Source organism: Gossypium hirsutum, chromosome A09 (assembly GCF_007990345.1).
Source record: "Gossypium hirsutum isolate 1008001.06 chromosome A09, Gossypium_hirsutum_v2.1, whole genome shotgun sequence".
Classification (NCBI taxonomy): Eukaryota; Viridiplantae; Streptophyta; class Magnoliopsida; order Malvales; family Malvaceae; genus Gossypium; species Gossypium hirsutum.
In genome coordinates, this window is record NC_053432.1 from 83854921 (window position 1) to 83868413 (window position 13493).

The 13493-nt window shown below is 31.2% G+C and overlaps 2 protein-coding genes across 2 annotated transcripts; both read right to left on the reverse strand.

Annotated features, from left to right (window-relative positions):
* Nucleotides 1–76: 76 nt before the first annotated feature.
* On the reverse strand, nucleotides 77–3790 carry LOC107928991 (uncharacterized). The gene is made up of 9 exons (XM_016860307.2): nucleotides 3381–3790; nucleotides 3132–3311; nucleotides 2426–3049; nucleotides 1948–2355; nucleotides 1670–1864; nucleotides 1302–1555; nucleotides 1008–1209; nucleotides 599–904; nucleotides 77–508 (listed from the first exon to the last, which is right to left on the reverse strand). The coding sequence occupies exons 1-9, from the start codon at nucleotides 3558–3560 to the stop codon at nucleotides 212–214; spliced, it is 2646 nt and encodes an 881-aa protein (XP_016715796.2). The 5' UTR covers nucleotides 3561–3790; the 3' UTR covers nucleotides 77–211.
* A 5651-nt stretch (nucleotides 3791–9441) lies between these two features.
* LOC107929008 (NADH dehydrogenase [ubiquinone] 1 alpha subcomplex subunit 8-B) lies at nucleotides 9442–12392 on the reverse strand. Its single transcript, XM_016860327.2, has 3 exons — nucleotides 11844–12392; nucleotides 11534–11744; nucleotides 9442–9743 (listed from the first exon to the last, which is right to left on the reverse strand). The coding sequence occupies exons 2-3, from the start codon at nucleotides 11719–11721 to the stop codon at nucleotides 9611–9613; spliced, it is 321 nt and encodes a 106-aa protein (XP_016715816.1). The 5' UTR covers nucleotides 11722–11744; nucleotides 11844–12392; the 3' UTR covers nucleotides 9442–9610.
* Between the last annotated feature and the right edge of the window lie 1101 nt (nucleotides 12393–13493).

Here is a 13493-nt window from a genome sequence, read left to right on the forward strand (position 1 = left end):
GGTCTCCGTATTTCAACCGCTTTGATTTGATGTAATTTACGAGTTGAGTTTGGGTTTGATGAGCTTTAATGGCATCTTCATTTAACTCAGCTTTATTTGAAGCATATGATCTCCCTTGGGGCAGATTCTACAATGAACAGATTGAGCAAATACAGATAAATCCGCAACACTAACACAAAAACAAAACTCAAGTTCGTGATCTGAACCATTTTCAAGTTCGATTCGATGGTGTTCTCCACATTTTTTTCTGTTCATCATAGCTTCCTAAAACAGCAGATTGCTTTTCATCACCCAATCTATTGGCAAATAGGTCATAATAAGCCTTATGATCAACATTTTTCAATATTTTCACCTTGTTTCCTTGTTTTTTATCAATTAAAATCTGCCCGTCCCTCGATTCGAGACCTTCGGCAATGACTTTAATGGCCATTTCTTCTGTTTCAGGTTTCAGGTTGTGATGTTTTTCCGCCATTAATATTGCACCAAGGATCTCACCCAAGAATGTACCCTGCAATTAAATTCGATTCGGTTGTTACTTGTAGCACAAGAAATCAAGCATAAACTGAAATTTTCTTTTGAGCTCATTTAAAAACTTTACCATATGGTGATATCTCTTATGAGTTCGTTGCAATGCTTGTAGTCGGGACAACAAACGCTTGACAAACCGAACTTCGGGAGTCTTCCTCGTCAACTTTAGCCTCTCGAGTGTCTTTAGAAACCGACCAACTTTGCGTTGAATACTAAGCGGAACGAGTGTGATGTTTAGCCCTGATTCGAAGACCGTTTTCGCAGCGAATGGATCGAGAAACATATTGAATTCAGCATACTTGTTGGAAGCAATAGTGAAGACATTTCCTTTATCAAGGTGACTTCGGTTGATATGTCCTCCAAGAACATACACATTCTGCAATTACAGCAAGTAAAAAAAAAATCTTAATATCACTCGACATGGCATATTGATATTGAAAGAAGAGTCGAATCCGAGAAAACATCGAAAACCCAAGTACCTCGATCAATGAAGCTGTTCTTGTCTGAGTTATAATCTTGGCCAAACTAGTCAGAGGTCCATTTGTCAATATAGTAATTTTTGATCCATGATCCAAAGTTTTCAATGTTGAGTTCCAAATTTCCAATGCAAAAGGTTGTCTTAGTTCGGGATTATCAGTATCCCGAGGAGCTCCGAATTTTACTGAGTTTTCTGCAGTATACCTGCAGTTAAAACCGACATGTTTCAGTTCAGTTCCCGAAGCATTTTCCGACAAGAAATACAGTTAAAGAGCAACAAGGACATTGTACAACACCTTCTAGGACTTCGCGGTAATTCCCGAGCTAGCCCGTAAAGAGTATCTGAATCCAAGAATCCGCCGCTTCCATGCGGGATAGCCTTAGCATACTTACAGTCTCCAACAGGAGGGAAAACTACATCGGATTGATTCATTGCAAATACGTCTCCTAAACCAACCGGAATATCATCCCGACCCATCATGTGTAGTAAATCATAGACGATATCGATAGTTGCAGCATTAGCCCAACCGGTCGGAGTTACCAATATTGCCTGCATAAGGAGAAAGTCGAGCATATTAAACCATTCAAACCTGCTTTTTTGGAGAGCTCATAAGGCTTACTTCTTAGTTAAGCAAGTGAAACCGATGAAACCAAAACCCATTACCTTGATGTCGAGCACTTCAACAGGTACTTTGAGGAGATAAAATAGAGCCAGGAAATCTCCGGCACTCATGTCCATATCGAAAACAACTGGTTTCCCCTTTTTGTTTCGAAAATCCGGTTTGTAATAAACTTCTCTGTAATACGGGAACTCGGTCATAAGATTGAACCGCCCTGTATGCTCCAGATTATTTAGAACCTACACATACCAGGCTCAAACAATGTTCAAGACACATCATACATAAATATCAGACATTCAATGAAAATTTTGTAAGAACTTACATCGAGAAAACTTATGTAAAATTCCCGGTCGAGTTTGCTGCTAACATCCTTATTCGGTTTTGCCTTTGTCGCAACGAGAACATGAACTGCATCCAGACCAGTTACCTCCATTGTGTAACCATCCTTGCATTTCCCTTTTCCATCCTCGACGAAGCAAAACGGGTCTCGAAGATCTGTCTGGACATGGCCGCTATGCACTCCGCCTTTTGTTAGATTAAACTTCGGAATTTTTCGGCCATCAAAGAAGGGATTAGAACCATCAGATATTCCGTAAGGCTCGTTCGAAGTAACTACGGTTATGTTCATGTATTCCATTTCTGCAAATTCATTCTCCCCATTATTCTTGTGCGAATTACGCATAATCGAGACTGCTACACCGGACGTGAATGAATCCCACATGAAATAACTCTGCAAAACATCGTAACACAACGGTTAGTGACATAAGACTAACGGCATTAGCATTTTGCAGGGTACATACCGTGTAGAATTGGTCATCGAACCAAGTATCACGAGCCATTTTCAAGGACCGAAAGCAGTATTCTGCCTCATAAGTGCCCTGCCTCTCCTCGAATGCCTTGAAGAACTCCTCGGTTATTTGGATCGTATTCGTTGCGTCCAAGGGAACAAGTGTTACCGGTATACCTGAATGAAGCACTTGATATGCTGCAAAAGGATCTCCAAAGATATTGAACTCGGCATATGGATTACTATTGTAATCCGTAAACAGATTACCACGGTCTCCGCACTGTCGAGGCTGGCAAGACGACGTACCATTCTCGGGACAACAACCCGTCGGGTTTTCGGACCGCACCCCACCACCCATCACATATATATGCTCAACATTTCTCTTTAAATGTGGATTATTCATAAGAAAAATAGCAAAATTTGTATGAGCTCCAGTAAGAATCACATTAGTAGGACCAGCAGATATTGTATCAATCATCACTCGCTGTGCAGTAAGCTGTTGAAGAGGAACATATCTTCGACTACCCCATGGAAGCAACTCTTTTCGAAGACCGTAATTCGTGTCGATATCTAACCGTCCACCGAGTCCTACCGGAATTGCTTGCCTATATCGACAACCTCCGTACGTTGTCATTCCCTGTTAAATCAAATTACAAAACAACATGTATATAAGAACAACTCGAACCAACACATAAACCAAAACTCGAACCGCCGAGTACCTGTTCGATAATCGGAAGATAACCGCCAACATTCGGTTGTATCGTACCATTTTCCATAATCCCACCTTCTCCTCCTATTCCAACAGGTATATCATCACGGTCCATCATATAAAGTATATCATAAATTTGATTCACTGCATGACCAGCATCAGTCCATGCATTTGTACTGATAGTGATTCCCTGCAATCACAAATGATGAACCATTCATTTAATTTTTAAGTTGTTACAATTTTTCTTTATATAGCTTACCTCCAAACGAAATTCCGATCTGTTAAGCTTCAACAGGTACAATAACGCGAAGAAATCATCGGTATCAGCATCGTTATCCAACAGAATCCGATGAGGCTCGGCTTCGACAGAGTAAAGACTTGTTCCAATGATCAAAACTATAACCATCCATGAATTTCTCAGTTGCCTTGACATTTTCATAGCTAAAATAAGAAAGAAAATTCTTTCAGACAAGTGATCAAACAAGTGTTACATCAATGTCTGAAACTATAAAACTCAAAAGAAATTATAAAATAAATATATGCAGTTTCAAAATAAACTAGGGGGAGTTTTTGAATGATAAATGTTCTGAAAATTAATGGAGGTTTTATTGGTCAGAAACAAGAGACAAATGAGATGAAACTATGCCTTCTCTAAGAGTACTGCATCAGAGTCTTATAACTTTTCAAATACGGAAATTATAAATAAAAAATAAAAACATGGAAAAGTTGGAAATTTTATAATGTTTGAAAGTCAAGCACCTCACCTCACCTATACATATGGGTAACTAAAAACTCATGTTATATTAATTTGATTAGCCTTAATGCATCATCATTTACATTAAAAAAGTACTTGAATTATTTTTTGGTTGGAGGGCTGAATATGAATTATAACTTTTTGAGAGATAAAATTTTAATTCTGGCATCGTATTAGTGTAAATTTTTACAATTTTTTAAGGGATTAAATTATAAACTTTTCAATTTTGAAAAAGACATAATTGAATTTTAAATTTTAGAAGGAGTCAGAAATACAATCTTACCATTATATTAACTTAAAATTTTGTAATTTCTAAAAGGACTAATGAGGCAAGCTTCCCCATGTGGTACACAAAAGTTATACATTTTGGTACAAAAATTAACAATATTAATTTTTTAATATTTAATTCGGTTTTTATAATTGATAAGATGGAAATTCTTAATTAATTAATAATATTAATAATTAAATTTCATTAAATCAACTTTAATAGTCGAAAAGAGCACAATCATCAAACTATATTTAAGAAATTAAACACAAAAATTAAATAATTCACAATTAGCATTAAATTTATTCAATTAACTTTAATGAAATCAATCATAAAACCTAAATTAAATACTAAAAGTTAATATTATTACCTTTGATACTAAAATGTATAACTTTTGTTAAATAAATGTATCACGTTAGACAAAAAAATACAAATTATCAAACTCGAGTATAAAAAATATAATAAATTTGAAAGAGTCATTTAAATAGTTAATAATATGTTGTAGGTGAGATAAAATAAACATTGAAAAAAAATAATGAAACAACCATTGCTTTTTTATGGTTGATCCTTAGACTTATGCTTTGACTTTTTGGGGGTCTTCATTTTCATTTGCTCAATTGGGTATTTTCTTAGTTAAACATATGGTTATATTCCATTACTAGTCCTTATATTTTATACAAGTTATGGATTTAATTTTTATATTTTAATTCGATCATTTTTAATCCTTATGCTTTTTTGAATTTTGAAATTCTAGTCTTGACCAAATATATTATCACATGTATAATGTGATGTTAGTTTATTATTCTACATATTACTAAAAAAATTCCAATAAATGTATTTAATTGATGTAATATTGAAATTTCAAAATTTAAAAAGTATAGAAACTAAATTCATAATTTATGCATAATACAGGGACTAATAACGAAATTTGTGTAATGGTTGAATTGGACATGTTTTGGCAGGTAAGGGAACAGGTAACTTATTCGGACTTTGTTTCTTATTTTCTTTATTTTGGATCAGTAGACTTTGTTTCTTTTGAGACATCTTCAATATGACTTGCCGTGTTTGATGCAAAAAGTACAATGAAAACAAAGTGAAAATGTCATGGACTGGAACCCAAAAAGGAAAAATCAGACCAATAATTCACATACAATTATCAAAATGTAAGACTGATGTGGAAAAATTTTAAGGAGCAAATTGAAAAATTATCAAATTCAAAAGCTAAATATTACTTTATCCCTAAAATCAAACCCATTTTGAACATGAATTCAAATCTAAAAGGAACTTCGAAAATTTTGTTTAACATGCATGTCGACCAATGAAATGATAAATACATACATATATATATATTCAGTTAATAATAATCTGGAGTCAATTTCAGAAAAAAAAATTTAATTATATTTATAATAATATAACTCTCGTTTGGTAATTAGTTTTCAAAGGGGTATCCCACTAACGGAAAGATATTGTTTCACAGCCATTAAATGAGAATTGCCTTTATAGGCCTTAAGGAGAGAAATAGTCCCACATCGATTGTGGAACTTGAAAAGTGCATTGCTTTTATATATTTTAACTATGCATAATTAGGGAGGGTAGGAATATGCTTTTTGCTTTAATAACAAAAATTTAAAGCCTTTACGTGAGTTAAAGGAGCTTTCCTTTTACCACTAGTTCTATTTCTTTAATCTTTGGTCAAACTCAAAACATCCTCTCTTTTATATTTTATTCTCAATATGATGTGTTTGGATAGGGTTTATGCTGACCTTAGTTCCAATTTTTAAAATTATTTAATGTTAAAACCTGTTTTGATTATTGTTGTCTAATATATAAATATTTTTTTTTTATTTTTGGTGCTTAAAATACAAACTTTACCTAATTATTTAATTTATTTTAAATCTTATTAAAAATAGTTTCTCTTGATATATAATAAGTATTTACATACTTTCTTTAAATCAACTGTAAATTTTTAAATTCATCTAATTAAAATAAAGGATATTATACATTTAATTACGTTTAAACACTTTTTAAGTACTGGCAATTAAATATTAGTATAATTGACATAGTTGTTGTTGCAAAAATTTTAAGATTATAAATTTAAACTCAATTAAATGAATAATATCTCTTATTTTAATTAGATGGATTTAAAAATTTGCTGATGATTTAAAATAAAAGTACATGATTAAGATAAGAAGTGATTAGTCACTAAACTATGTACTTAGTGGCATTAACTTAATTACACCATCTCCACCAAGAAAAGAATAGATTCAACAAAAATGTGCCAGAAAAATCATAAAACTTCCAATTATTTAAGCATTGGAATGCATTAGATAATCTAAATTCCAACACCATTTTTTTTATCAAATAAGTTTAACACTTCAATGATTTTTAATATGTTAAAACCAAAATAGGGGCAAATACAAAAATAGAAAAGATCTAAATGATTGAATTATAAATTAATAAAAACGAATTATTTCTTTCTTTCAAAAATCATAAAATCATAAATTTATATATGATAAATATCTCAATAATTTATAATTAAAAAAATTTCATATTCACCCTAGTCAAAACTCTTCTTTTTTTTAAAAAATCTATTATTTAAAAAAAAAAGGAAAAAGAAAACTTGGAAAGGAAGTTAGAATTAGATGCATTGAAAAATGAAGCAATTGATAAAACGCTATTAATGATCAATTTTTTTTTTCAAAGCACGAGCAAGCGTGACTTTTAAGAAGAAAAGGGGGATTCATTAAGTTGACCAAAATTAAAATATATACTTACAACAAAAAAAATTAAAATATATACATTTTTCTAAAGATTTATTATAATAAAATGATGAAATCACCATTGATAATCTCACGCAAAGCTTCAAAGGTCAAAATACAAATTAATTATAAGATTTTGAAAATTTACAAATTGTTGATAAAGTACATAGATAATTTAGGTTTTTTTTTTCAAAGTTTTCCACTGTTTTATAATGAAACATTGTTGATATAAAATTAAGAAAGTATAATGATAAATTTAACTCTTAACGTTTATATTTTTTATTGATCTAAGTCTCTTTTTTAGTTAAATTTAACTTTTAACTTTTTAAAAAGAGTTGGATTATTGTTTTTAAACAAAAATACGGATTAAAACATTAAATTTTTAAACATGGCAGCCCGCATGACAATCCACGCGTGTTTCATGTTTTATTTTATTTTATGAACTTGTGTTTAAATCATTTTGGAATTTTGGTTAAGTAAGTTCGAGTTATTGATTTTTTATAATCAAATTAAATTAAGTCAAGTCTGCATTCAAATAAGTGGGATCAAAATTTCAAATTCAAGTCAAAACTGATTGTCTTCAACTTATCTATTCAGATCAAAATTTTAAATTAACACGGTTTTCAGAATCAGACTGGTTTATATACTAAATTTCAATCCAATAATTCGTTTGATTTTAATTAAATAAATTGTTAAAAATTTCATAAAAATAGCAAATAAATATATGCATTAAAAATTATAAAATCTAGTGTAATTAATTTAAAATTATTCTCAATCCAATTAATTCAACTCATTTATACGAATCAATATTATTTTTAATCCAATCTTGATCCAATCTCACCACTTGTGGAAGAATCTTGAATCTAATTAAAGCTTTCATCTAAATGACATTAATGGCCGTATTCATTATTTTAATTCTATATTTATAATATAGGGCTCGTTTGTCTTTAATTTATTTTCATTTAATATATATATATTTATTTATTCCTACTTTTTGTTTATCCTTTGTGATGAATGAATATCTGAGATAATGAAATTAGTCAAAACGATGGGGCCAAAAATTAAAGATTTATAAACGTGTAATTATTAATTAATATTTCCAACTTTGATTATTAGTATTGGTGCAATTATTCAAATGGTCCAGCCCAAGGTTTGGGACCGAATTAGACTGCTAATCATATTATAGTGTAAATGAACCCAACTCAAATAATAACAAACTTAAATTTCCTTCCAAATAAAGGTATCATTTTACCACAAATGTTATGTGAAGGCATGAATTCAAATTCTACTAAATTTTTTTGATAAGTGAAAATATTACAATTCGTGCACAAAGGCTCGTAACCAAAGTCACAAAGGCTCGTAACCAAAGCACATAGAATAGCCTGAAATAATTATTTTATTAAATTGGGGTTGCTTAATCTACCAAGACTGGCTCAAGTCTTTGAACATTGTGAAAAGTCGTCTAGTGATCCAGTACAACACTCCAGTAAATTATAATTATCAGGGTAATTTTGTAATTCTAAAGATAAGAATAAGATTATTGAAAATTTAAATTCCTTAGGACTCTATTTTGTAGAAAAGCTTGGATCTAAGTCGTTGATATAATTTAATTTGTATTATTAGATTTAAAAAAGCTCAAGTATAAATAAAAGTCTTCTCCCACCTCATCTGTATTTTTCAATACTGTAATCATTTTTACTCAATAATCAAATTGAGAGCATTTACTCAAGCTTTGCTTTCTTGTGCTTTATTTCACACGATAAAGTGTTGAAAAAAAATTAATCAACTTAAAATTAATATTTTCAACAACTTAATTTGCTAAACACATTTGACATCCCTCAATGAAAACTATAGATATAATATTTTTCTATAAATAAAGTATAGAAAATAATAAATAGATAGGAACCTACTTATCACTTAATAGAGAATAAATTCAATAATTTTTTAATTTTATTTCATTTAAGATTATATTATCCTTTAACAAACAATCTATTTAATATTTAATTTTAAATAAAATACCAAATATATTTTATAATTCAATACCCATTTTTTTAACATTTATTTTTTCAACACTTAATTTTAAACTCTATTTAAAAATCTTCAGTTTTCGAGAATTCAAGCTGATTTAAGTAAATTTGAAATAAATTTACCGGTTAAGGCCTACCAAAGTTAGTTGCTTTTTAAGTGTCTTGGCATTTTTGAAACGAATTTACCGCCTAAAACTACGCGATTTGCTAGGTTAAAGTATAAGCCTGTGACAAAGGCGCTCTCCCGGTTTACTAGGCTAAAGGTCTAGGCTTATGACAACACTGCTGCTTGTGGCTCTTAAGCAAAGGCGAGGACACAGTTTCCACCGAAGATAATACTAGACCTATTATCAACTCTCTACAGAGAACTACGTTTCACAGACTTTTCCCCAAACTATTAAAACCCCAGTCAACAAAAATCATATGCGAAAGTGCATATCCGAATGAGACCATGAATAAATCATTCATCATAATGATTAATCATGTTAAAAAAAAAAGGCAGCTTGAGAGTCAAATTTTAGCTTAAAAAAAGACATTGCTGCTTATCACAATGGAAATCAGGATACAATTGTACTGCAACAAGTTTTTTGCTCAAATGCAAAACCCGTCCTTTTCATTTTAAAAATTTTATTTCTCAAGCATGGAAATCTCAAATAATGTTCGTTGCCATTGCCAAAATATCACTCACTCCAAAGGACAAGCTTTCTCAAATGCTTGTTGCTGTTTGCGACATAAATCAAACTCGTTTGTATGGTAATACATGCATCCTACGTATCCTTCCATCGGGTCTTTGCATCTCTGGTAAAGCTCTTTTAGCCTGCACACTCAAAAACATTACATTATGATTATGAAAAGAAATACAAAAAGTGTAAAGTATTGAAGCTATGTTACCCCTATTCTTCGTTTTCTTTAAAACACTCATTTTTGACATTTATATTGAATGCATATTTAGACATGAGGACGAGAACGGTTCTTCAAATTTTGAGTGCACTCATGTTGGTATCCAATGATACATAGAATGTAGCACATTTTCATGGGGAACTGAACATCACCATATGTATACACACATATATTTATGTACACATACACATACACACATCTATATATGCATATCGTGTGTATTCAATTTTTTAACTCCAAAGTAGCCCATATATATATGTACGATTTTGATAGTGGAACTCAAACCATCAATATATAAGATGGTTACCATTACAGATTATTCAAGCAGATTGAGCAGACAATATAGAAAAAATACGAAAATGTGGCTGAGGTAGATTCCAATAAACCCAATCCGAAACCGACTTTGAATCTACACATTTTAGACTGTTTTCCGTTAACATTATTAATCAATTTTTACTTGTTTGCTCCAATGCAAAGGTACAAGGATTAAACTGGTACTCAGTTCTATGATGCAAAAACCAAAGTTACACTTTGGAGTAAAATATAGGGACTGGTTAGATGCTTTAACCAAATGGTATTCGGTATCTTACTAACAAAGAGAAGGCTAAAACCTAATAAAAAACATGGTTTACATTAAGCAAATCTAAAACTAATAAGCTCATCCAAATGTTAAACAAATCAAAACCGCAATAGAGGTTCATTTCTAAATTTGATCATGTGTATTTGCATAAATTTGTCATATTTTAGTAATTTTTTTCAATGACATATCCAAAACCACCCGGCCTACTCATTTCTCCGGCTGCCAACCGGCAAGGACTGATCCCTGTTTTCTCTAGCCAAACTTTCACATTATAGAACCTATGTTGCTTCCACTTTGTATTTCTTTAAAGTAATGATATCTGATTTTCATGCCTGATACAAGGATATAGAGATATGACCTATGTTCCTCGGACTTGAGTGTGAGTGTCAAAGAAAGGTATGTATCTGACATGGGTATGGCGAGTTTTTATAAGTTTTTCCATGTATTTGAAGGTACTTAATGAAAAATGAAGAATTCGAGCAACACAGGATATCACCTTCAACAATCCTCGAAATACATTGAAAAAACTTTGAAATTTCTAACTACGCACATAATCTAACTATACACATATTAGATTTAATATCATTCCCTAAATTTCAACTTTTTAAAACCCAAAAACAGGTAAAAATACTATGGAGGCCCTTATACTAAAAGTCAAATTGCATTTTTCCCCCAATATTCAAAAAATGGGCAAACTGATCCCTATACATTAGATCAAAAAGCACATTGATGGTTTCTATTAAAAATTTCATCCATTTATACTATTGACAATATTGACAGAATAATCACATAGTGACACTTGGCGTTATCTCATGGTGACATAGGAGAACCAGTTTTTTACTGCAAAAATTGATAGAATTTTTAACAAAAAGACCAATTTGCCTTTTGATAAATATACAGGAGTAATTTATTATTTTTTGAGCAAAGGGGCAAAATGCAATCTGACTACTAGCATAGGAGTCTCTATGATACTTTTACCCCAAAAACCCTAATTATCAATCCCATACGAATTCCTTATCAATTCCAACCCAATTCATATGGAACAAAATCCAGCAAAAAGGAAATCAACAATAACAACAAAGAAATTGAAATAAAAGAGGTAAATACTGAAAAATAAAAATGCTTACAGTCCAAGGGCACAACGAGTAGCTTGGCGGCCCTTATCGAGACATTTCTCAGGGTTCGGATCCTTCTTCTTACACTTAAGGAACTCCACGTTTTCGGACATGCAATTAATTTCGATGTGCTTAGCGGCCGCCATTAGAACCGACGATGTCGGGATCGGTTCACCCGCCGCATCAACCACGTTCGCCATTTCCTAAGAAAGATCGCTTCTTTCTGTACCAATCAAAAAAGTACCCAAAGTAAAATAATCCAAACTCCATTAAAATAAAAGTCGTTAATTCAATACAATTAAGATTGTGACTAATCTTTTACCTTAATCAATCAATGGGTTTTGTTTTAAACTGAAAGAGAAGATTGGGATTTGAGAGAGAAATTGGGAGTTCTTTTTGGTTAGGTATTGATACTTTCGGTGAAGACGGGTTGTAATACTTTGATAAAATTCTACTATTAGTCCCTATATTATGTTGAGTTTCGACTTTCATTCTTTACTCTAATTTTCAATTTTAGTTTTTTCGGTAACCAGACCTCTTTAGTCCCTCTTAATTTTTATATTGAGCAAATTGATTCTTATCAATTTAATATTTTTTAATTTGGAAAGTGAGTAATTAAGGATAATTAGCATGAGCTAACGTTTTCTATCAATTGTACATTATTTTGATTGGTACGATAATAAATTTAGCTCTCAAAATTTAGACATTTTATCAATGTGGTCTTAATTTAACAAATTTAGCCTGTAATATTTGTGTAAATGTGTAAATGTTTAGACTAAATTTATTAATTTTTTTTAAAATCAAGACCAAATTGATAAAATATATAAACATTAAGGTTATAATTTTTGTTATACCAATTAAAATTATGTACACACTAATTATTGTCCTTGGTTGCTTAAAAAGTGACAGGAATTAGGACCTTCGATTTTTTCTAAGTGGGGCTAATTTATTCTATTTCAAAATTGAGAGGAACTGTAAAAATAATTTTACCCTTTTTAAATTTTAACTCTTAATCCAAATAATGATAAAGTACCTTACACTCTCAATAGAATAAGAAAAGGGTAATCCCAAATTCCGAAAAATAGAGTTAAAAGGAAAAATGATTAAATCCACAAAGCAAATTTTGACCTTAATCTTTTCTGCAATGAAGGGTATTTACGTCTTTACATCATTTCAATTTGTCCCCAATGGCCAAAAACCCTGGTGGCTTTCTTCAATTTCATTGCTTTGTCTTCAGCTAATTTCAAGACAAGTGATTCCGCCACATAATTCAAAGGTAAGTTTTCAAATCCTTTTGTTTTGATTTAATGGCTATAATCACTTCTTTATTAATATGTGTGTATTTCTCTATGGTTCATGTGATGGAGTAAAGCACTGAGTTTGCTGAAATTTACAGAGATTTTCCATCTGATTTTAAGTGTAGAAAATGGAATTTGAATTTACGCAAAAAAGAAAAAAGTGTTTCCTTTTCCTTGCATTGGGGTTATGGTTCTTTATATTTTACTTGCAATGGGTTTTTAGATATATGTTCTTAATCGTTGCCAAAAAGAACCCAGTTTTTCTTCTGAAATGGCTCCCATCAACGATCAACATAGAAATTTTAGGGTTTTGGGGTGGTTTTGGAACTCGGAATATAATGAAGAAAGGCCCCAAGCACTTTACGGTTTTATTTTTACAAAAGGTGGCTTGTAGGTTTAACTCTTTACATATACATCATGGCGGATACTCGTCGTTTTAGGACTTGGGTGCTAGACTTGTAAATCTACAGGATTAGTGATGGATTACCAATTAAGTGATTAATATTTGTGATTGATTACCGATTAGGGTGATTAATGTCTATGTTACAAGACTCCGGTTTGTTTTTCTTTCAAAAAAGTCGTCATAGCCGAACCTCATAGTTTAGGGAATAGGGTGCTACACTTGAAAACCTACGGAATTGGTGATTGATTACAGTTTGAGTAATCAATATTTG